The following is a 21,901-nucleotide window of genomic DNA, read 5'->3' as shown; positions in this document are numbered from 1 at the left end:
TAAGCCCATAGTATACTAAGCATCTAACCCTTTAACATTACAAATTGTAGATTGATCAGGTTACAGAAAAGTGTATAATAATTATGTAGTAAGACATTTAGCGATGGTGATGTTTAAGTTAATGAAAAACCCAACAGACTTTTTGTTGAGGGAACCAGCGCGATGCTAATCTCCAGGCGAGCCTGCAAAAGTACATCATCGCCACACCACTATATATATATATATATATATATATATATATATATATATATATATATATATATATATATATATATATATATATATATATATATATATATACTTATACTGTAAATACAGAACTAACTAAATGAATAATAATTGTTATTGACGTGCAATCTTTGAATCATTGAATCCGGCCCTGCTAAACTGTGCTGATGACAATAGATTAATTGCAGTATTTAACTTTAACAAGCCCCTTGAAATAAACTTACGCTGAAACACCCCTGCTAATTTTTTTCCCCTCTACTTATTTGAAGTGAAGTGGAGACGGGATGTGTGAAGGAGACAAAAAAAAAAAAGAAAGAAAGAAAGAAAGAAAGAAAAAGGCGCACTGTCGCTTTAAAAGACAACACCTCCCCGCGCTCTTGCTGGATCCTGGCTGAGTTTCGCTGCCACAGCCAGCACAGCGGCTCATACTACAGACTGTCTGTGGAGCAGAGCGAAGCCGCACGCAGCTCACCTAACAGGCAGGAGCAGCAGCGTGCCAGACACTCCTGCTCGTTTCTACTGATGTGACAACAGGAGTGGGTGTGTGAATGAGTGTGTGCGTGTGTGTGTTTGTGTGTGAGTGTGTGTATGTGTGTGTGTGTGAGAGAGAGAGAGCTGCTGCCAGGAGCTGAACTGCAGGTGAGTCCGTCAAAGAGTTTTTACTGTGGATTAAGCTGAAGAAAATGGGCCGGAGTTGTTGTGGAGAAGGGCCGAGTGAGGCTAACATGACGGAGGGAGTGTAGGTGATGCGTCAGAGGCTGAGGCGGCTTAAAAAGTGGACATGACAGAGGGTTTTTTAAAAAAATTTTATGGAGAGTAAACTGAGCCAACAGGTGCGACCTGACACACCTGTTGGGAATGTAAACTGCGCGTAATAGTTTGACTCGCAGATCAGATCGCCTCCTGACTTCGCCGTTTAAGCTGCTGTCTTGTGCTTATCTCCGCACAGGTCGGCGCAGGTGGCGCTCATCTCTGGAGGACGCACAGCTGGACATGGATTACTGGTGCCCGTCTTCGCCGCTTTGGATTTAGTTCAGACGCCGCGCAGCCCCCGCGCCTCCTCCCGGCGAAGCGAGTGCGCCAAGAACAGGTGGATCCTGTTTGTGTGCTCAGCCTTATCCTCCATCCACCTTTCACCTTTATGGGGAACCAGGTGGAGAAGCTGACGCATTTGAATTACGCAGAGGTGCCAACGTCGGACCCAAATGGGTTCGACCCGGACGACGACGGGCCCCGGATCGGCGTCTCTTACATCTTCTCCAACGACGACGGCGACGACGACCAGGACGACAATTTGGGCCACTTCTCGTCCGTCAACAACGCGGTGAGTCACGATGAGAAGCCCTTCGACCCGCAGGACGAGCTGGACTGCGCGATCCACTACCGAGACGAGTGTGTTTACGAGAGGAGCACCGGGGCCGCCACGCAGTCCGCCGAGAGCCTCCTGAACAAGTGCAGACCCGGAGACCTGCTGGAGTTTGTGGCCACGGGACAGTACCCGCACTGGGCCGTGTATGTCGGGGACTTCCAGGTGGTGCACCTGCACAGGGCTGAGATAAAGAACAACTTTCTCACCGACGTGAGCCAGGGCAAAAAGGGCAGGATAGTGAACGGCCTCTACAGGTACCGTGCGCTCCCGCCGGAGGTGATTGTGCGCAACGCCCTGGACCACGTCGGGTCGAGGGACAGAGAGCTGTACTGGAGGAACTCGGAGTGCTTCGCCGCTTGGTGCCGCTTTGGCAAGCGGGAGTTCAAAATCGGCGGGGAGATCCGGATAGGAAAGCAGCCGTACAGGTTAAAATTGCTCTTCTCGGAGAAGAAGAGTCACGTCCTGGAGTTTCAGAGCCTGGAGGATGTGATCATGGAAAAGAGGAGGAACGATCAGATTGGCAAAGATGCCGTGATGCAAGAGCTGGCCAACCACCTGAACGCAACACACGAAATCAAAGAGGATCATTTTGTCAACTGATTGTGCATTCTCTGGTCGTCTGGCACAGAAAAAGATGTTAAGTGGAAAATGGCCTCTTTTTCTTTTTCTTGTTGAAGAACAGAGCGTGTGTTGAGGGAGAGTGTATCTCTCCTGTCAGAGCTTAGCTGTGGGCCTGTGCACATGTGCCACTCTGCAAACAAAAGTGTATCTTCAGAGGGAGTTAAAATTCACCCGAAGAAAAAAAATCCTTTTTTTTTTTCGCTCCAAAATGAGAGGAAAAGCCCTGACATCTGGGGTGACACTGGTGTGTCTGGGTGAATTAGCAAAGCAGCTCCCAAGGGTTCAAACTAAATTACCACAAGTTGATTTGCCTCAGAATCAAGTGAGAATTGCACACTGGGTGATTTCCTCTCCTCTTTCTAAGGAAAAAAAAAACTGTTTCCACACAACCAACCTGAGGTGAAGTGACTTGTTTTGACGGATACATTTGCATCGGAGCTGCACCTGCAGTCTAATCATTTGGGGATGAAGTCAGAATTTAATTGCCCATAATTATCTTTTTTTTTTTTTTTTTCTAATCCAATGAATCTTTTGCACAGAGGAGCAAAACCTCTCCAATGTACTTGTACCTGTCGAGAGTGCTGAAAGCGCCCGCTCCTCGTACAACTCAGGTGCTGGAGATCAATACAGAGTGGAAGAGAGACGACTTGTTGCTGTTGTTGTGTGCCAACCTTTAACACCCCCCCCCCCCCCCCCCCGTTTCTGTTGCTCTATATCCCATCACCACAAAGCTTTGCCCACTCTCTGACTACCTTGTGGACGCTGTTCACGGCTATGGCAGTGCACTTGTATTGATTCATCCGTTTAAACAGTTTTATTTTTTTGGAGAAGAAAAGAAAAAAAAGATGTTTGTATGACGGAATAAGGAAATAAATATATATTTGAACAGTAAAGGGTAATTTTTTTTTTCTTTTAACTGAAGAATCTCAGGAAAAGTAGTAAGAGATGTTATTCTGCATTCTTACCAAGCCTCTGCATTGTTTTGCGCTGCACAGTGTTTGAAAGCAGCTACAAACCCATTTCACCCCGGAGGAGCCGCGGCTCTACCTGTTGCCCCTGTAAGGTCCCAGCTTTTTGTTTGTTGTCTGATGAAAAGTGCTGGCTGCCCTACAGTTAAAGCTGCTAATGCTGCCGGTTTTGATCTCAATATTGGCTTCAGTGCGGCGGCAGCTCTCCTGAAACTACTTAAAACATCAGCTGTGTTGAGTGGTGTTCCAACTGTGCCGGCCATTTCTGCTTTGTTTACACCTCTGCCCACTAAAGATAAGTCACTTTGGAAAGCTGTCGCCCGCAGGCTAAGAACGTTCTCCTCTCACATTTGGAATTGCAACATACATAGCATTTTGGCGAAAGGTGCCGTTTTTGTTTGCGCGCACTCGCAAACGGGCTCAATCTGAATGTCATTCCAGTGTATTTTCTATAAAGATGCAGCGTGAGACGTGATGAAAACATGCATGGGATAGAATTAAAAGGCGATGTGATTTTGATGAGACTGAAATTGTGATGGAGAAACGGGCGGCAAGAGTCAACTATAAATAAGAATAGAACAGGAAATGGATCCAAAAGCTGAGAGACCTGTGACACATCTAAATGCCAGTGTCCCAAACAATAAAAGCCTGTGAGTCACTTTACAGTACCTTCACATACTGAGGCTGCAACGGAAATTACAACTGACTCTGAGGTTGTTTTGAACTGCTAGACATCTTGTGTGTGTGTTGTTGGGTTTTTTTTTTGTTTTTTTTTTCCGTCTGCATTTCAGAGGAAGCTGATGACTCCCCCATAGCCAGTCAGAAGATGAGCTACCTCGCCGGTTTGTTTTCCTCTGGTAATATTTGCATGAAGATAATGCTGTAGTCATTTAGCTGCAGGTAAGGTCCCACTGGACCCAAAAGCAGGATCATCATCAGCACCGGCACCAAATAAGAAAGCTGCCGGACATATTAGCATTTCTTCAATCCTCTGTGGTCTGCCACAGTGATGAAATATAAATTGTGTGTGTGTGTGTGCGTGTGTGTGTGTGTGTGTGTGTGAGTGAGTGATGCATATTTATGATGATCAGTCATATTTTCGTGGCGCCAACAGAATTCAGAGTCGGGGGCGAAGCACATGATGTTAAAGCAGCTGTCAGTAGAGTTGTGTAATTGTGAATATTGGCTCGCATTTCTCATCATGCGTGACAAAGCTACAAACAGTTACAATTGCATCACAATACTATGGCCAGTTTGATTTCCTCTGTACAAGTGTGTGGGTTTTCTGTGATCTCTGTGTACATAACAGTGCGCCATGCACTGTGGAAATGGACAGCCATCAGCAGAACTGGTCTGAATATTCTTATATTTTTCTGCTGTTTGTTGATTTCAAGTTTTAATGTTTTTTGTACCTTTAATTTATTCCCAAAATACATCCAGCGAACATGCTGAACACACTGTCTTCCTCATTAAAGACTATGAAATTATTTCAAGGTGTAATATGTTAGAATTTTAGTTAAAAACATTCAAAAGTTGCATGAAACAATCAACAGAATGTGAAGGGAATGACATTTTGGATGTTGCGTCACAGGGATATTTGTTGAACTTGGCGTGCTAACCAGCTAGCCTTGGACCATCCCGATCCAAAGTCCCTGTGCTGGTGCTCCCAGTCCGGACAACCAGCTCCTGCACTACTCCAGTGATGCTCTGCCCCCTATTCCAATTCAACAGGTGGCCGATTCTGACATATTGCACCTTTTAAAATTTCTTTTATTGACACAATGTGGCGCTTCTTCGCTCGGTATCGCCATTGGTTCCTAGTCAGCAGGACAGTGTGAAACTGACTACATGCATGGTGTAAATAAACACGTCAGTCACTAAAAAACATTGCTCCACAGTGCTCCTAATTGTAGGAAAAGAAAATCCTCAGGGTGTCTTTAATTTAGCTTTTCTACACAGAAATTACATCAATTTACATTCAGGCCGATGGCACAAGACAGCCGAGCCATCGTGGATCCCCGATGAAGCTCAGATGACTTCAGTAAAAGGCCTCCAGTGTGATCTGTAACCACTTAAGTGTGACTGGTGAGAGTGACCTGTTTCAATACCGCCCTTTAACAAGATGCTAAACGCGTGAAACCAGGGGAAGCTTTCGGTTTGACACATTACCTCGCTCATCGCAGCCCTTTTGGCCACGCAGTCTGTCACGTTTCCCGTGGAGGACTGGAGGAAAGCCAGCACCCCTCCGGCAAAAACTGGCAACATTGCAGAAGTTGGGGACAAGCCAGAGCTCAAATCAAACCAACCCCATGTTTACAAAATGTCATTATCTGCAGGAAAACTTCCTCCCCCGCACAAACATGTCTGAACTTCAGATGAGCGTGCTCATGAGGAGATTGTATCTGACAGGCCTGCAGGAAGTGGGAGTGTATTTTAGACGTGGCCTCAAGCCACCGCGAGATGTTATCCATGTGGGACAAACGCCAGTGTAGCTCGAAGACGGATAGTTTGACGACGTTTGACAATTTCAGGTTACGTGCTTGACTATTTAAAACATGAATCTCACCTCAGGGTCTTTTTTTATTAGATTGCCAGCTTTTTGCTACTTTCTCCCACTCTGACAACATCTCTGAACCGCTGAGTTTTTTGGGTTTTTTTTTTGCCAATCGATGGGATTTCACTTTAACCAGTAAAGAATGGGATGTATGAATGGCTGGTGGGGGGGGGGAGAGTGCACTTGGAAGATAAGCTAGGAGATCAGATGACTGAGATTACACCAGCCCTCGATTAGTGGTGCCATGTAGAGTGTCTCAATTTGTTTTTGGAAGAGTTTTAAATGAAAGTTTGCAATATGAAACCGGGCCACTCTCAGGTCATGTTAACAGTAAATCAGAAAAAAAAAAAAAAGGGTTGATTTGTTTCCTCATTTACAAAAACATCTGCAGTAGGCCACAGGGGCTGGGTGGGGTTTCGTTTGTTTGTCAGGCCATTTTCCCTGCCCACCAGCCTGGGTCGTGTTTATGCCTGTGTTTGGAGAGCTTAATGAAGCTCCAGAATGTACCTCCGAAATTAGCTACACTGCATTCATTAACAGGTATTGATCCGCAGCGCCTGCAACGCGGACAGCTCTGTTTTTTTCTCATTTCACTGAGGCTTCGGGCTTCGCCTACTTGCACTGGGTTAATAATTCATAGTGGACCCCCACCAGTTGGACTTGGACTGGACTGTGTTTACTGTTGGCTTCGGCCCGGCGCTGTTCTGTGATTCTTTCTCGTCCCGACGCGGGATGACCGTTTGTTTTTCCAGCCGCGCGACGGCAAAGTCCACTCCCACCCCGCTCGGTGGCTGCTCTCCTTTCTCAGAGCAACATTCCCACAGCCTAGTTTCACTCTGTTTGTGCTGCTCCCTGCCACTTCCACAACTATTCAGTTTAGTTTGTATGCGACCACACATGCAGGCAGGCAACCAATGTTCCCCTTCCTTCCTTTGTGCTCTCTTTCACTTTGCCCGACAAATGCGGTTTCGTAGAACTGAGCAGTAGGCTGTGGAGGTAAAACCGCTCTTAAAAGCCCGAGCTGGGGAATTGCTGTGCTCAGAAATGATCGGTTCAAAGACGCAACGACGGTTCAAAGGAAATAACAAAAGGAACAAGAACACCAATGTAGCTAGCCGGGCTGGGTGAGGCTACAAGACACCACGAGTAAAGACAGCTTTGTGAGAAAGATGTCAAAAAAATATCTTTGATTTGTTCGTCGCGCCGAGACGAAGAGTTTAAATTCTCCGACAATGGCCGCTGATGAGGAGCTCATCAGAGTGGAATCAGGCCCTATTCTAGTCGCGTCCGGTCAGCCGGGGCTGTTCGGTTTACATAAGCAGAGCCAGACAACAGGAAAAAGGCCCGAGGAAAACTTCAACAAACTGACCCTGTTTCTTTGTGATGGTGACGGATGGGCGAATGAATAAAAGAAAGAGAGGGATGAGAGGGATAGACGGCCAGAGTCGGGACCGGAGAGCGAGGGAACAGAAATCACAGCGGTTATTAAAGCCTCATACTTGAACTGAGATGTGACTGGGAATTGTTGCCTTGGAGCACTCTGACCTGTTTGTCACTTCAATTATTTATGGCAGGCTGATTCAATAGCTATCAACATTCATCTTATCTCGAGACATCGCCGAAAAACCTGCCCTGCATTTGGCACCGCGCGGGTTACCAGAGGTTGAAAATCGCAAAAAAAAAAAAAAATCATTTCAGCTTGTCCAATTAGGATAATTATACACTTGTAGGCCTTTAAAAAAAAAAAAAAAAAAATCTCTTGTTATTTTCCAGTCTCGTTCCCTCTTCCTTCTGTTCAGCCTCTTATTAAACTTGGCTGTTGTACAAGAGAAATGGTGTGTTACATTAAAAAACTTTACGTCTACAGGTTTGAGGACAGACTTTTATAATCCTACACCCTCATATGCCTCACAGTGTACGACCCCTGAATAAATAACCGTATTTCACTCATAAAAAAAAAAAAAAAAACCACACTAGCAGCAGAGCCACACAGTTTTGTGTCAGCATCAGCGTGGAGTGTGCTCCACCTGGCAGCAGGAGTCATAATCCCCAGAGAGCCTCTTTTTGACAATTAATGGAGCCCACCCTTGCGGATGTCTTTTCAACCCTTCCTCCCAGATCCCAGGGACTCAAATTAGCGCTTATCAACCTTCTTGCTCTTCTTTAATTTTAATTCCGTGTTGCTGCTCCTGTGCACCGTCAGTTTAATTGTCAGGGACAGAGCTGGGTCTTCTAATGCCCTTCACATTTAACACGTACCCTTCGTCCATCCTCGCTTCCCTCCTCACCCCCCCCGCCGCGATTACTTTTTCGGTTTGGTTTCCTTCTTGCCCGTCCTCTCGCTGCTCTTGTTTTGAGCGCCTTTCAGCTGACACGCGATGACTCAGGCTTGTACACATCCGCTTTTTTTTTTTTTTTTTGGCGTTCTTTTTGCTTTTTCATTCCTCCCTATGACTTGCAGATTCGAGATGACTGCGGGAGGTTTGGGGAAGTGCTGCCTCTGCGCGCCGCACACAAAAAGAAGCTAACTTAGATGTAAATACTGATGTGTAACACCTGACCAATGGTCATTGTCAACTACGACACAGTTTTGATATTGAAGTATGAATCAAAGAGTAGACCCGGGCATGAATCACAGATCCATTGTTTGGCGGGTTTGTGTCTCGCAGGCATGACGTCCACGCTCAGACTGGGACCACCGACGCCGAATGAAAAAAAAAGGTCTGCACATTGTTTACAAAAGGTTACACACCACGCGACACTTCCTGTGCGCAGTTGTGTGTGTGTAATTTAAGCAAGCCTAACCTTTGCTCTGTGCACATGTAGTCTGAGTGTTTAATTAGCTTGTTTATGTTTCACTGCTGTGCAAGTAGAGAAGGGGGGCCGAAGGAGGAGGGGGGTGGGGGGGCTGTCCTCACGCTCATTCGTTCATTCACATAAAATACACCGCTATTTGCGCCGTCACGTCGCCGTCGCAAGACCCCGCCGCACACTCCCTGCTGCCCACCGGTGGGAAAGGCTGTGATATCCAGTTCCATCTCCAGCCGCTGAGCATACCATCATCCTTTTGTGGGTGCCCGCTCTGAAAGCAGGTGTGCTCAGTAACAACCTGCACATCCTGCTGGCTTAATCAAAGATATGGAAATGGAAGTATTACAGCATTTGTGTGTGAGAGTGAGAGACAGCGAGAACATCCCTGTGTGTGTGTGTGTGTGTGTGTGATATGGAGCTAGTGGGTGGCAGAGTAGCAGAGGCCTGGCCCTGCAGGCTAGATGTTTGCTGCTGATAATGAGGCGCTGTTGGAGCTAATGGAGGCAAAGCCAATTTAGACTCACTCAGCGGCCGTGTCATATCGCCACATCCAGCCAGATTGACGAGAACTCGAAGACGAGCCGTCGTGCATCAGCATTTGAAGATTTGGGATTGGACAGTCTAGACAGCCCCGAGGAAAGTAAATGCACAGAGGAAGAGGTGGCAACAGGACCGGAATTTAAAATCAAATCGGGGGAATTATTGGTTCCAACGCCGCGTCCACACCAAATTAACTTATTCAAACCCTTTGTTTTGGCTCACTGGCACATCCTGCACACAGCTGTTGGCACAAACGTGAGTGAAGCCTGCGCTCTGCGTGTGGTTCGGAGCCCAACACTGCAGCGCCTTGCTTTGCTCCTGGAGATTTGTCACAGCAACACATCTTAGCAGGGTAATTGCAGTATCCCAGAGATGGATCAGTCTCCCATGTGTGCTGCAGTTTATTGCCTTATAATTATGAGACTAATTACGAAGATGTATTACAACCCCCCCCCCCCACCCCCTCCCGTGTGCAGGGCTATATGTGTATACACACAACTCGCACACACACGCACACAAACCTGCGCACACACATCAATCAGAAATACTGTAGCCGATGATTAAAATCTCAATGTGAAAATGGGAGGCAGTAATGACTACACCATTGCCTCCAAAGCCATTCTAATGCTTCACTTTAAGATCCGAGTTTGAGATTCACCGTCAACAAAGCTCCTGGTTTCATTTGTTTATTTTTTTTAACAAAGCGTGTTGACAGCAAAGAAGCAATTAAGCTGTTCTCAGATTTCTTCACCTTGTTATTCTGGCCTTTGAATCAAAACTTCGGCGAAAAAAGAATCACCCACGCCATCATCATCACCATCATCATCATCGCAATAACAAAAAAACAAAACAAAAACGTTTCATTGTTATTGCAACGTTTCACTCACGAGAATTGTTTTCTTGTGGATCACGTTCTCGCCGAGTCACCTGTCACTGAGGGGAGTGCGGCGTGTGCTGCGGCCGCAACCTGAGCGCAGAAGCACAATAATTGCAACAAGACTCTTCTGTGTAACATCAATCAGGATGCAAGTACAGTAAATTAATACCACTTCACATACAGAGTGCTATATTCTTTGTTCCTCGGGCATATTATAGCGTGGTCACACACTCTTTGTTCACAGAGAGTGAAGGGAGACACACACGCACACACTTCCTGGGGATCTCAGGGGATCATAAAGGACAATGGCGGGACACTGCACAAAAGGACGAGGTGTGGCTCCTCTGACACAGCGGGACGCCGGCCTCTTCTGCGCTTGCACGCAGTGGGAGGTCGTGCACCAGAAGATTCATTTCCAAAACAACCTCGATGTGAGTCGCCTGGGCACACTGAGAGTGCAGAAGGGAAATCCACGCTTTGAAGGAAAAGAAGGAGAGGAAGAGAAAATAAGGCATCAAGGCTCCAGGTCGCGAGATATTTCTGCTCTCTGTGCTCGGGAGTGACAAAGTTGTTCACCACCACTGTTCTCTGGTGGATTCACACACACACACACACACACACACACACACACACACACACACACACACACACACACACACACACACACGCCCTGACAAACCCACCACCCCCAAACACCTATCCTGTACCCACAGAGTGATGGGGAGTGTACCTATGTTCCCCGGGTCCTATGTTCCCCTAACCCTAACCCCCCTAACCCGTTCCCCGGTTTGTTCATCGACTGGCAACAGTGGGGAACATAGGACCCTTCTAAAAAATGGTCCTGTGTTTCCCGGTCACATGCAAAGCAGGGAACATAGGACCCGAGGAACATAGGGATGATTCGGAGTGATGCACAGCAGACGGAGCGAGCAGCGGGGCCTTGCCCTGGACGCAGATTTGCTTTCATTAAACTTTGACTGAAGTTCATCAAAGAGCACTCTGCCCCTTCAGCAAATCTAGTGGTGCTCTTGATCTGTGGCAGCGCACCAGTGATAAGTAGTTAACTCTTTCATGATAAAGACTCCATTAGTGCCGACGTACACACAGAGCTCAGGCGAGGAGGAGGAAGAGCGGGGGGGGGATGATAACTCCATGTTCCCAAACAACCGGCAGACTTTATCTCCCCCTGCCTTCCTGTCCAGGATCTCCCAGTTGGCTCGCCGGCCATGTCATTATCGCGGGGGGGAAAAAAAGGCTGCATGGAGGTATTTTTAAGTTCGCAGATCGCACTCATATTCTGCACACTTTGAGTCCGAAATCGTATTAGCCTCACAAGCCTGTCTTGTCTTTGGTGAGCTGCGAGCTAGTTGAGCGGAGGTTATCTCGCCGCCAAATCCCCGCAGAGGTTGTGAAGACAGGTGGGTGGGGCCGTGCCTATCTGAAGGCACGGTCTGTTTATGAGAGCGAAATTCAGCAATTTCCTTTTTGTAAAACAAGACACAGCTTTATGGCCCCTCGAATCACCCCATGCCATGCGGCATCTGAATGCCAAATTCAATACCTACATGAGCAGCACGCACACGCGCACACCCGTACGAATACCATCCACTTGTTCCAGTGCACTCGCACAAAGAACGGACAAGTATTCAAATGTGTGTTTGGCATTTTCACCACGACCAGCAGATGAATAATTCAGGCCTAAATTCGGAGGGTGGCATGAATTGAACATACACCAATCAGCAGCCGCCATCTCTGTCTGGCGCGCTGTGCGTTGAATGATCAACACATGGGCAGTGTGCCTCTTTGGCCCGCCTCTCATTGACTTATAATATATGTACGTGGAATGTATGATCATTAAAAACCTGAGTGGCAATGTGGGGGGTGGGGGTGGGGGGTGGTCAGGCCGATAAAAAGCAAAGAGAGAGCTCCCCTTAACCTTCTCTCTCTTTCCCTCTCTCTGTCCATTCATTAATGATATCTATAGTCCTTTAAGCCCTTCATGAGTGTTGGTGGAGTGTCGGGAACCTCTCTAATCCCCGCGTTGCTCTTTATTCTGCCCATGACGCTCATCCCCTCTGTGTCAGATCCTGAAACCCCGCTAATCCCCTGGTGGCATTGCGCGCAGGGCCCCAGCTGTCGGCTCCCATGCTGCGCCGCTCCTCGCCCGGCTAATTTGTGGCCCTGCTTGGGATGCTATTGATGTCACCCTGCCCCATCTAGTCCAATAACTTTTTTTTTTATTTTGCTCGTTCCCACTGCTTCCTCTCTCTCTCTCTCTCGCGCTTTCCCACTTCGCCCTCTGTCTCTCTCCTGGCTCATGATGAAACTCCCAGCTGGCACCGAGTGAACGCTTTTGTTCCCTCTGTTGTATAAAGAGTCAGTGTCCTTTTTCCTCCGTGCCCGCACATTACAAATCTGCCACAGAGCCCTTCCTCCCATCCACCAAAAGCTGAATGGACGTTCAGCGCAGGAGGTGGAGATAAATGCGGCGCAGAGGGCAATTCGGACTAAGCAGCCGAGAGCACACAGACTAAGCATTTGAAGGATGGCACATTAAGAATCCTCAAGTTCAATTAAGAGCGCTTAACAATGCATCAGTATGCAGGCCGGCTCTCTGAGACTTTTTTTAATGAGAGGAAGGAGGTGGGAAGGAGCAAAGAGGAAAGGGAAGGGCGGTGGGCGAGGGTGTGGGTAATGATTAGCCACTGTTTTCTTTCTCCTAAGCTGCTCTGCGCAGCTCAGTGGAGCAGTGGGCTGCAGAGAGATTTTGGACACCTCGGTGTCGCCCACCCAGACTAATGCCACCCGCCTGGCACTCTGTGGGTATGAGAGTGTGCGTGCAGGGAGACAAGGCTGCCATACAGGATCGTCAGTGGTGTGAAAGATGTGTTCAGACTCTCAAGCTAGGGGAAAAATATCATATGACATAACTCAGTTACAAGTTAAAAATCCTGCATTCTGCAAAGGCTTTTCTTGCAAACTGATATGATGCATCACCAGCAGAGCGCTCTCCACACAGATCTGACCCTGGAATGGTGGTATACAATATGACTGCAGCATTGTTACAGCTGAATTTCATGAATAGTTCAACATTTTTGGAGATGCACGTATCCGATTTCTCTCCAAGAGTGAGATGAAAAAAAATAATACCACTCTGGGAGGAGGGAGAGATGGCAACAGCTAGTAATGCTGGTTGTCTGGCAACCTTAATGTGATGACAAGGCTCTGGGGAAAACGCTAAACTGTTGTTTGCCAGGAAAAGGTGGCAGCACAGCTCCCTTAAACTCCCCTAAAACCAAATTATTATTGTTATTATCTTTTTTTTTTTTTTTAACATCTCTGCTTTTGTCAAACAAACAAGATCATTTGCAAATCATCTAATCGGCAGCTGACCTTTACCTCCCTGTCTGTGTAATGTAGTGGAAATGACGTGTACAGTAGCATAATATCCCAGTGTGTTGACAAATTGTACTTTGTTACTTTCTGCATCTTTGGTTTTAATTCCAGTGTAGCTAACTAAGGCTGCGATGCTGAAACACATGAACTCGCAAGCTGTTGTCCGTCCGTCTGTTTGTCCCATTCTTGTGAACATGACATCTCAAGAGCGTCCACTCGGACTCCGCGATGAACCGATTCGATTCTGGTGGTCTGAGGTCGAGGTCACTGTGACCGCACAAAACACATTCTTCAGCCGTTACTCAGCAGTTCATATCATTATCATGAAACAAAAGATGGAAATGTCCAACAGGAGAAAATGATGCAGTAATGACAATTTGTATTCAAGAGGTCAAAGGCCAACTTCACTGTGACATCATAATATTCCCCGAAAAATGTTCTGGCCATTATTCTACGCCATGGCTCAGGAACAGCAGCTTGGCAGACGCACCAACCCATGCAAGGTGGTGATTCTTGCTTAGGCTGTTAATCCAAAACATTGAAATACTTGAACCACAAACCTTATTTAAGGTGTTGAACCAAAAATCCCACTGACTTCGAGACTAGGCAACCAGACGTGCAGACATGCCGGTTTATTTCCAGGATTCAGGACTGGTTCTTCTTCTGTTTATTTACGGCGCCCCACCCTCGACTCTGTCACTGTCAGGCAGTTAAAGGACGCCTGAAGCTGCCCAGACGTCACAGGCCGTAGTGCTGTTACACCTTTGAACACATGTATCAGATGTTTACTTTACAGCCCCATTCCATACCACTGTGTGCAGCACAAACAGGCTTTAAAGAGGCCTTGTTTAATCCTGGTTTCATTCCCTTAAACATGAAAAAGTTAGAGCAGAGTCTGGAGCGTGGTGGGGAATCGTAAAGAGTTTGGAGGGACTCGGAGAAGAGAGAGACTCAGACAGAGGTGACACATGAATAGTGTTCCATTGTATCGAGAGCGGAGAAGTCGAGGGATGAATAGTCACAGCGAGGCAGAGGCAGATTATAGGGAGAGAGGAGAAGAATTTGGAGAACAAACAAACGATAGCAGTGAAAATTGGACTTAGAGCCCCTAGCAGAGATACTGGGCGACAGGATGCGGCGCTGACCCCATTCCCAACTTCTCTCGGTGTGGCCTCATCGATGTGACGTGCATTACCATCGCAACTCTCGTCCCCAGCCCCGCCGTCCCTTTCCCCTCGCTGCTGTCTCTCCACTGCCAGTTATGATCACAGCCTCCGCCTAACACGCAGGGGCCAGCACGCCACGCCACCCTCTCTCTTTTCTCTCCCTCGTCCCCTTCTCCCGACCCCGCTGTCACAAAGATAAAGAAGAAAAGGAAGTCAGTGAGAATTTTCCAACAGTCACTCTCTCCCGGCGGATTTTTCCGCTGCGCCGTTTTCTTCGCTCTTGTGCGAAGGCCGCGGGATTACCTCGGACGGCTGTCGGTGCCGCTGGAGGTCGGGTTGAGCGTTTATGGGCAGAACAGTGGGGGGAGAGAGAAGTCTTCCTAAAGTGACACTAATCAAAATCCGCGCGAGCAGTGTTTGCGGAGAGTGTGAACCCTGATACAGGTGTCAGATCCCACTCTGCCGAGAAGGCCGTCACCTGGGGAGGAGTCGCCGAGGGAGCTGAGCGGATCCGGTTCATTTCAGAGTGACACCGAGTTTGTCTTCAATCCTGTGATGTTGAAACTATTATATACCAGCGTAGACTCGCTAAAGGATTTAGTCTATTTGCATGTTCTTTGGGCTGCAGAGACTTCCAAACGCTCACTCTACCTTCTCGTACGGCTGATACACAAGCGCCATGGTGTATTCCTGCGCATAAGCAGATAAAAACACTTATGTTGCTCGTCTGTGAGACCAGCTCGTTGAATAGAAAATTGCCAAATTATGTCTCCACTTCTCATTAAACTGCACGACTGTAATTTCAGCCATCATCCTCTGACAGATGTTGTGTTGTTTTTTTTCCCCTACCACTCTGTTGGAACGAAATAGACTCTAAACACCCCCCGAGTGGAGAATGCAACGTACTCGCTTGTTTGTTGACTATGGCGCGTAAGTTCTATCAGGCACTATGCATCTGTTTATGTTTGACAACCAAAAGCAGCGGTCCTTGTGATCACAGGACTCCGATAGAGGAGCAGAATGCTTTACACAGACAGCCACTATGGGGAGAGGCTGACAATGAAATGAAATGAAAGACAAATGACTGAGGAAAGAAGCCGGCACAGTAGAGACCCTGTGAGAAAAGAAGACTTTCGTTTCCCCGACGAGTGTCTTTTCTCAGCAGGAAAGCTGCCAGTGGAGGGCACTGACCAAACGGATGCGACCCTGTCATGTTGATTCACCTACATTTATTCACAATTAGAATTATCATACGATTATATTTGCTGAGGTTAAATCAACTATCGTTACCTAGCTAACCTATACTGCTACTACTACCACTGTTATCACTACTAGTTAGTCGGTGATGCTGGTTACACAAAAACCACTGAATGGATTTCCATTAAGGCTAGATGGAGGATGGGTCTCGGCCCAGAATAGACCATATTGACTTTCGGTGCATATCTGGAAGAAAGGGACAGATTCAGGAAATCTTTTCTCTTTAATATTGCCAGGTATTTTTCAGCATTTTTGTTCACTTCCTGAGGAATACAACAGGGATCCTGATGGTAGAAATAAGGCATATTTAGGTGTCTGGTATCTGCGAGTGGGCAACATTTTGATGCAGACCCAATTAGCAATCTGAGTCCAGCGGATTTCATCACGTTTTATTTGATACTGGATTAGGCCTGATTGAATTCTGTATCAGAATTGTTTTTTAAAGTCCCCCCAATCCTGTGTGTTATAACAACCATAACTCTTTCCATTGATTCTATCTGTGAATAACAATGCGTTTAAAGTTGGAACTCCTTCCTGTCTGCAGTTGTGCTTTAAAGCATGTATAATGTCATCCATCTTAATGTCAAATCAGACACAACTTTGACATTTTGAGTTGTGTTAAAGCGGTACACTTGGTTATCACACTAACAGTTTGCTACTGCTACTATGTGGTCCCCATTCTGTGCATTTATACTGTACATTTACCTCACACATGCACCTGTCTTGAGACCGTCCACACGCAGAGAGGCTTCTCCCCGGCCACAGTATTAGATATTCATAGATAGAAAGAAAATCTTCCAAGCACCGAACGTTTATTTGGCAGTTTTTGCCCCCCCCAAAAAAACAACATTTCAGATTCTCTGCTTTGTGCCATTGTTCCACATGCCATTGACTCCTGAATGAAGGTATTATGTGCACCAGAGTTCACACAAAGTTTGCGGGAGAGATTATGGAGGAGCCTGGGAGCCGCGGTGCACAAGGTTATGAGCTAATTCCTCAACAACAGCGAGCCCAGTGAGTGTTCCTGGTGCCGCGTAAGACCGCATGTGCGATATGTGTGTGTATTTGGGTTCACGCAGCACATGATTGTACAGCATTATGTGCACTTGTACATGTATGCATTCCGTCTGTTGACTTTACTACGTAGTTTCCCACCGAATCAACTTTCCACATTCCAGCCGTGTCCTCCTCCTCCTCCTCCTCCTCCTGTTATCTGTGTTTATCATTCCAGCAGCTGATACACAGCAACACTGTGCAAGTCTGAATAGCATGAATATGTTGTCTTCAAAACAGTAACAATGTGGCTCGTAAAGTTTTGATTTGTGGATCAGGCCTCGGAGTGAAAATAATTGTGCTGATAAAATATGTATTAGACAAAGCAGCAAATAAGATCGAAACACGCTTGTAAACACGCCACCAGATCTGTTTTCAGTCAAACAAACGTCGGCTCGGTGATTGCTTTGATTTATTTATGGGAAAGACAGAGATCTTTCACACCGGAGCCCTAATAGCACACAGAGGTGTTGCACCATCGCTGGGGGAGAGAAACCTTGGGGCAGGCTTATGCCCAGGATTTCAATGGGGCTCTCCAGTGGGGCGCAGTGGGTGATTTGCATCGCCCCCCTGCAGGCGCTTTCATCCTGACCCGGCAGCAGTGTGCACGTGGCAGAACGGTAGCCAGTGCTGTTGCCTGGACAACTGATCGCTGGATTACAGGTCGGGAGAAGGCAGGGTGAGGGAGAGATGAAGAGAGGGAGAGGCAGTCAGCGTTCGTATCGGTGGTCCTCTGTCCTGATCCTGCTGGTTTTTTATTTCGGCCGACTAATGAAGGACTGTTTTAGGCACAACATGAACGCAATTAACTGGCCGGCTGGAAAGAAAACCATCAGTGCTCTGCGGGCTGAGATTTAGGACCAGACAGTGGTTTAAATAGGCTGTAAGAGAAGATGTTTTTCTCACTGGGCATACGCGGCTTTGTGCAGTTTCACCCAGTCATCCTCTTGAGAAGCACCATATTGTATCCACATGAACTGAGTGAAAGGGCCATGGGTTCAGAGGGCTAGCTCGACATGCTCTGACTGATAACTGATGGCCGTCAAACCAAGTGTCATTTCAGTTCAGTTAGAGCTAAACTCAAGTTACTCTGTCAAGGCTCTGCAGTCCAAGTCTTGTCGAAGTGAACGTGTGTTTATCTGAGTGAAGACTCTCAATAATGTGTAATAAATGGAAGTTATTATGCACACTTGAAACAGCTGATACAAAACAAAACAAAAAAAGAGAAAAATATCATGGGTGTGGCTAAAAAAAAAGAAGAAAAAGACCAATGTCCATCAGCACATGTCTGCTCTCGCTTTGAGCTGCAGAGAAAGGCCTACCGGTTTATCCTTGATCGCTTTCAGGAGGTTGTTTCCAGTGTAGAGTTTCAGAATGTCACTGTGCGGGAACCCACTGACATCCAAAAGAGAGACGACATCAATGTGAGAAAGGAGAGTACTGTGTGAGAGGCCATCCTTCACTACACTGCCCACAGACTGGAAGAAGGAAAAGGACACCTCCTTGTCCTCTTTTCTTTGGTAAGTTCTGTCACTAGCTTTAGCTTGGATTTAGCTGAAAGCAGAAAAAATCAGTATTGTAAGATCACCTGGGTGCTTTCAAACCTGTTGCTCCACTAAAAACAAACTGAGGGCTGTAAGCTTGAAGTCATGTTAGACCACAGACTGTACACAAAGTGAGCAGTGTTTCTGGGTAGGAAAAGTGAAGCCGCTGCAGTTCAATTCAAAGATTTTCTCTAGTTTTCTCCATGTAGGCTCAGCTGGCCTTGATGTGTCAGGATCACCTGGGGACAACTGTGATATCCAGTGAGCTGGTGAATAGCAATGCTGAGAGCTTTCAGATGGTTAAAGTGATCTGCGCTGACCTCTGGATCAAGCTGACAAACATTAAGGAGCGCCCTAGTGCCCATCACGGCACTGCATCCTCGACGTATGTCTACTGTGTCGGTGGCTTTGACTGTTCAGACCTGCTATTAACATCCATCCTGAGTGAGCGATCAGAGGCAGACAGATCAAAACTCTTCAGTTCACAACCAGAGACAAAGTTTTCTATACAAATAAAGAAAAATCTTCATGTAAGACATTTGACGAATTACCGAGACGGCCTTGATGCAGACAAAGTTTCTCCCAACTCAGCAACATACACATTTTTTTAAGGGAGTCCGTGGACTTTCTTCAGGGGCGTCAAAGCAGCTGCTTGTATTGGTAAACTTCACACGTTTACCGTCAATAAATGATGTCTCCTTTTCACAAATTTAATGTGAATAAAAACTGTTGAAACAGCTGCCAGACTGGCAAGTACAAGCATATGCATAAGCAGAAGACACATTATACAAGCATGTAATACCGAATTTACAAGAATTCATGAATGATTTAGAATTTGTCATAGTTTGTTTGCAAAGTTTGTTAAACGTTCCCTCACACCATAAACTCTTAAAATCATTTGATTTGTTATGCGAGTCTGGGCTGGGGTCAGCAGTTCAGTCTTTAGATGGGACAGACGGTGCATTCACAGACATCTGCTGCTAACAGTGGCAGATTAAGAGAGCTGAACTCCGAAGTGATCGCCTACAAAAAATGTAATGGTGACCCAGTTCCAAATCACCTCAACAGCTCTTGCCTTTCTGTGCTGCAATTTATATTATTTATCAGCCAACAGCAGCAATGACATCAGATCAGCCGCAATTTATTTTTCAGCCGGACTATTAGATTTGTGACTAGACGCTGGGTCTCAACTGTAATTCACTTGTTATCTCACAATGGTGTAAAAACATTCCTGTATCATTTGCGTTAACATGAGAAACAAAGCCGTGCATTGAGTAGTGCTAAATAACTTGATGCCCCTCTCTTTCTTCCTAGATCTACATTTGTGGAGGGTTCAATGGGACTGAGTTCCTGGAAACCTGTGAATATTACAGCCAAGAAACCAACCAGTAGACTGTGATCGCCCCCATGAACAGCCGGCGCAGTAAAGTTGGCATCGTGGTATATGCAGGCCGCGTCTTTGCAGTGAGTACATAAATGTCAACCTCTTGAGACCAAACGTCTGTACCAAGTTTGTGCCAGCAATCTCGTAGAGATTCGCCGCCTCCTGTAACGTTGAGTACTACAGCGTGATGACAGATGAGTGGTCTGACGCCTGTGACATGGAGATTTTCCACAGTGCCCTCAGCTGCCGCGTGGCGCGCAGACTCCCCACTGTAGCCGAGTGCACTTTGTGTCGTGACGCTGGGCCACTTATAGAGATGGGGTTAACCAGGAAGAAACAGTCCTTCACACAGTCCGGCCCTGTACCGCCATACACACCGGCAAGACTTTGGCATTAAAAAGATAAAATACATTTCTCTGAGCATTAAAAGAGCTGCTTCTTCTGAGCCTTCTATAAGTGTTCAGTTGGAGTGAGAACTTACTTTTGGTTACGTGAGAAAGGTTCTGCGTTCACCTGCTGACAGAGCGCCCTCCCTGCCTCCAAGAGCAGAATAAATGCTGTTAGAAACGGTTTAGAAAAGGAAGTCTCTGTGAAAGTCTGTGAAATGATAACACTGGCTTTACTGCTGCCTCAATCTGACATGTATTAACATCGGAGTGTTTTACACACTCCTGCTGTTTATTTGTCACGTCCAGTCTAATGGGTTGCAAAAAGATGAGGACCCAAATGCAGACATGACAGTCAAGTAAAAAACAAAAAAAAAACACATAAGAGCTTTAATCCAGGCAACAACGCTGTCAAAACAAAAGACTAAAGACTAAATAAGATACAAACCAGGAGGAAACTCCTCTAAATCACAAGGGCAGAGATCATCTAGCTCTGATTTTTTTATTTTTTTTTTCTGGAGGTGTAAATTGTTCCCAGCAAAGATTTCAATGGTTTAAAGTGGACATTGTCTAATGAGATTACTTTTAATCTTGTGCAAGAGAAGTTCTGCTTTTGTAAATATCAATTAAGCAACACATTTTAGTAGACCATTTCCTTTACTTTGTAAAATCATTTGCTTTTCAATTGTAAAAACTAATCTAAAGCACTGAAGCAGAGAAATAGTTCCAAGTGCATTCTGTCAGAGGCTCGCAGAAGAAGAGGAAATCGCTGCTGTGATTTTAGAGGACGTGCAAATAATGTTTGGAGGTCTACAAGAGAAACGCTGGCGCGCTGCAGCAGAGCGTCAAGTGAAGTCATCAGAACAAGAGATATCATCATGGAAAAGATTCACTCAGTGGTTCAAAAGGAAAATTAACAAATGACGCCTGGATGTCACAATGGAGTCATGCTTCTGACTGGGTCACCCGAGTGAAGAGACCACGTTCTCCGGGTTTCCGTATGGGTTTTCACCAGGTGCTCCGCCGCACCCGCCAGCATTCATGAGCTGAAAATGTTAATAACAATCTGCAGAATGAAACCCACCTGATAATAAAGTCAAGTCAAGTGGAGACACCCAGCCGTCCCTGGACGGGGATCTCTGTTTGAATCGCCTCTCTCGAGATTTCCTCCATTTCCTGTTTGGGATCTTTGGGAGTTTTTCCTCATCTTCTTAGAGAGCTCGGGCTGGGGCCATTAAGACATGTGACACTGGGCAAGACCACCGCTCCAAACGACTGAATGCTAAGCATTGCAAAATCAGAATAATTAAAGCCAATGACATTTCAAACATTTGGGTCTGGGTGAAGTTTCTCCTGTGAGCTTCAGTAGAACACTCCACACAGATAGCAGGGAGTTATCAAAACATCTGAATTCCTTAAAACTCAGATACACTCGTGCCTTGTTAGGTATCACCAGCACAGACATGTCAGTGGGTATAAAGTAGTCCAGAGCAGCACCTAACCATTCTTAAAAATAATGTGTGAGAAAGTTGAGGAAGGAAGTTACTTGTAGTAACTTATAAGACAATAAATTCACCAGCAATTGATCATTAACCTTTAAATGCTCACTACACTCTATATAAACTTAATTAGTTCGGATTCTATACTAATTAAGCAAAAGACTGGAACTGAGTCGTGGGATCCAAAGCTTTACTTACAGTCTTTCAGCTACATAACACAACAGGGAGACTCTATCCCAGATCAAATT

At 46.2% G+C, this 21,901-nt stretch overlaps 1 protein-coding gene across 1 annotated transcript; it reads left to right on the top strand.

The window, feature by feature from the left end:
- Positions 1-600: 600 nt before the first annotated feature.
- On the top strand, positions 601-3,111 carry lratd2b (LRAT domain containing 2b). Its single transcript, XM_037075700.1, has 2 exons — positions 601-867; positions 1,178-3,111. The coding sequence occupies exons 1-2, from the start codon at positions 817-819 to the stop codon at positions 2,195-2,197; spliced, it is 1,071 nt and encodes a 356-aa protein (XP_036931595.1). The 5' UTR covers positions 601-816; the 3' UTR covers positions 2,198-3,111.
- Positions 3,112-21,901: the final 18,790 nt, after the last annotated feature.

The sequence above is a fragment of the Acanthopagrus latus genome, chromosome 17 (assembly GCF_904848185.1).
Source record: "Acanthopagrus latus isolate v.2019 chromosome 17, fAcaLat1.1, whole genome shotgun sequence".
Classification (NCBI taxonomy): Eukaryota; Metazoa; Chordata; class Actinopteri; order Spariformes; family Sparidae; genus Acanthopagrus; species Acanthopagrus latus.
Note: the sequence above shows the minus strand (reverse complement) of the source record. Positions and strands in the feature narration are given on the sequence as shown.

What these genes read in the sequence shown, in the direction of transcription:
- lratd2b (XM_037075700.1), top strand. Translation starts at nt 817, where the DNA reads ATGTGTGTGTGTGTGAGAGAGAGAGAGCTGCTGCCAGGAGCTGAACTG. An exon ending in TGCCAGGAGCTGAACTGCAG is followed by an intron (nt 868 to 1,177) that starts GTGAGTCCGTCA and finishes ATCTCCGCACAG; the next exon opens with GTCGGCGCAGGTGGCGCTCA.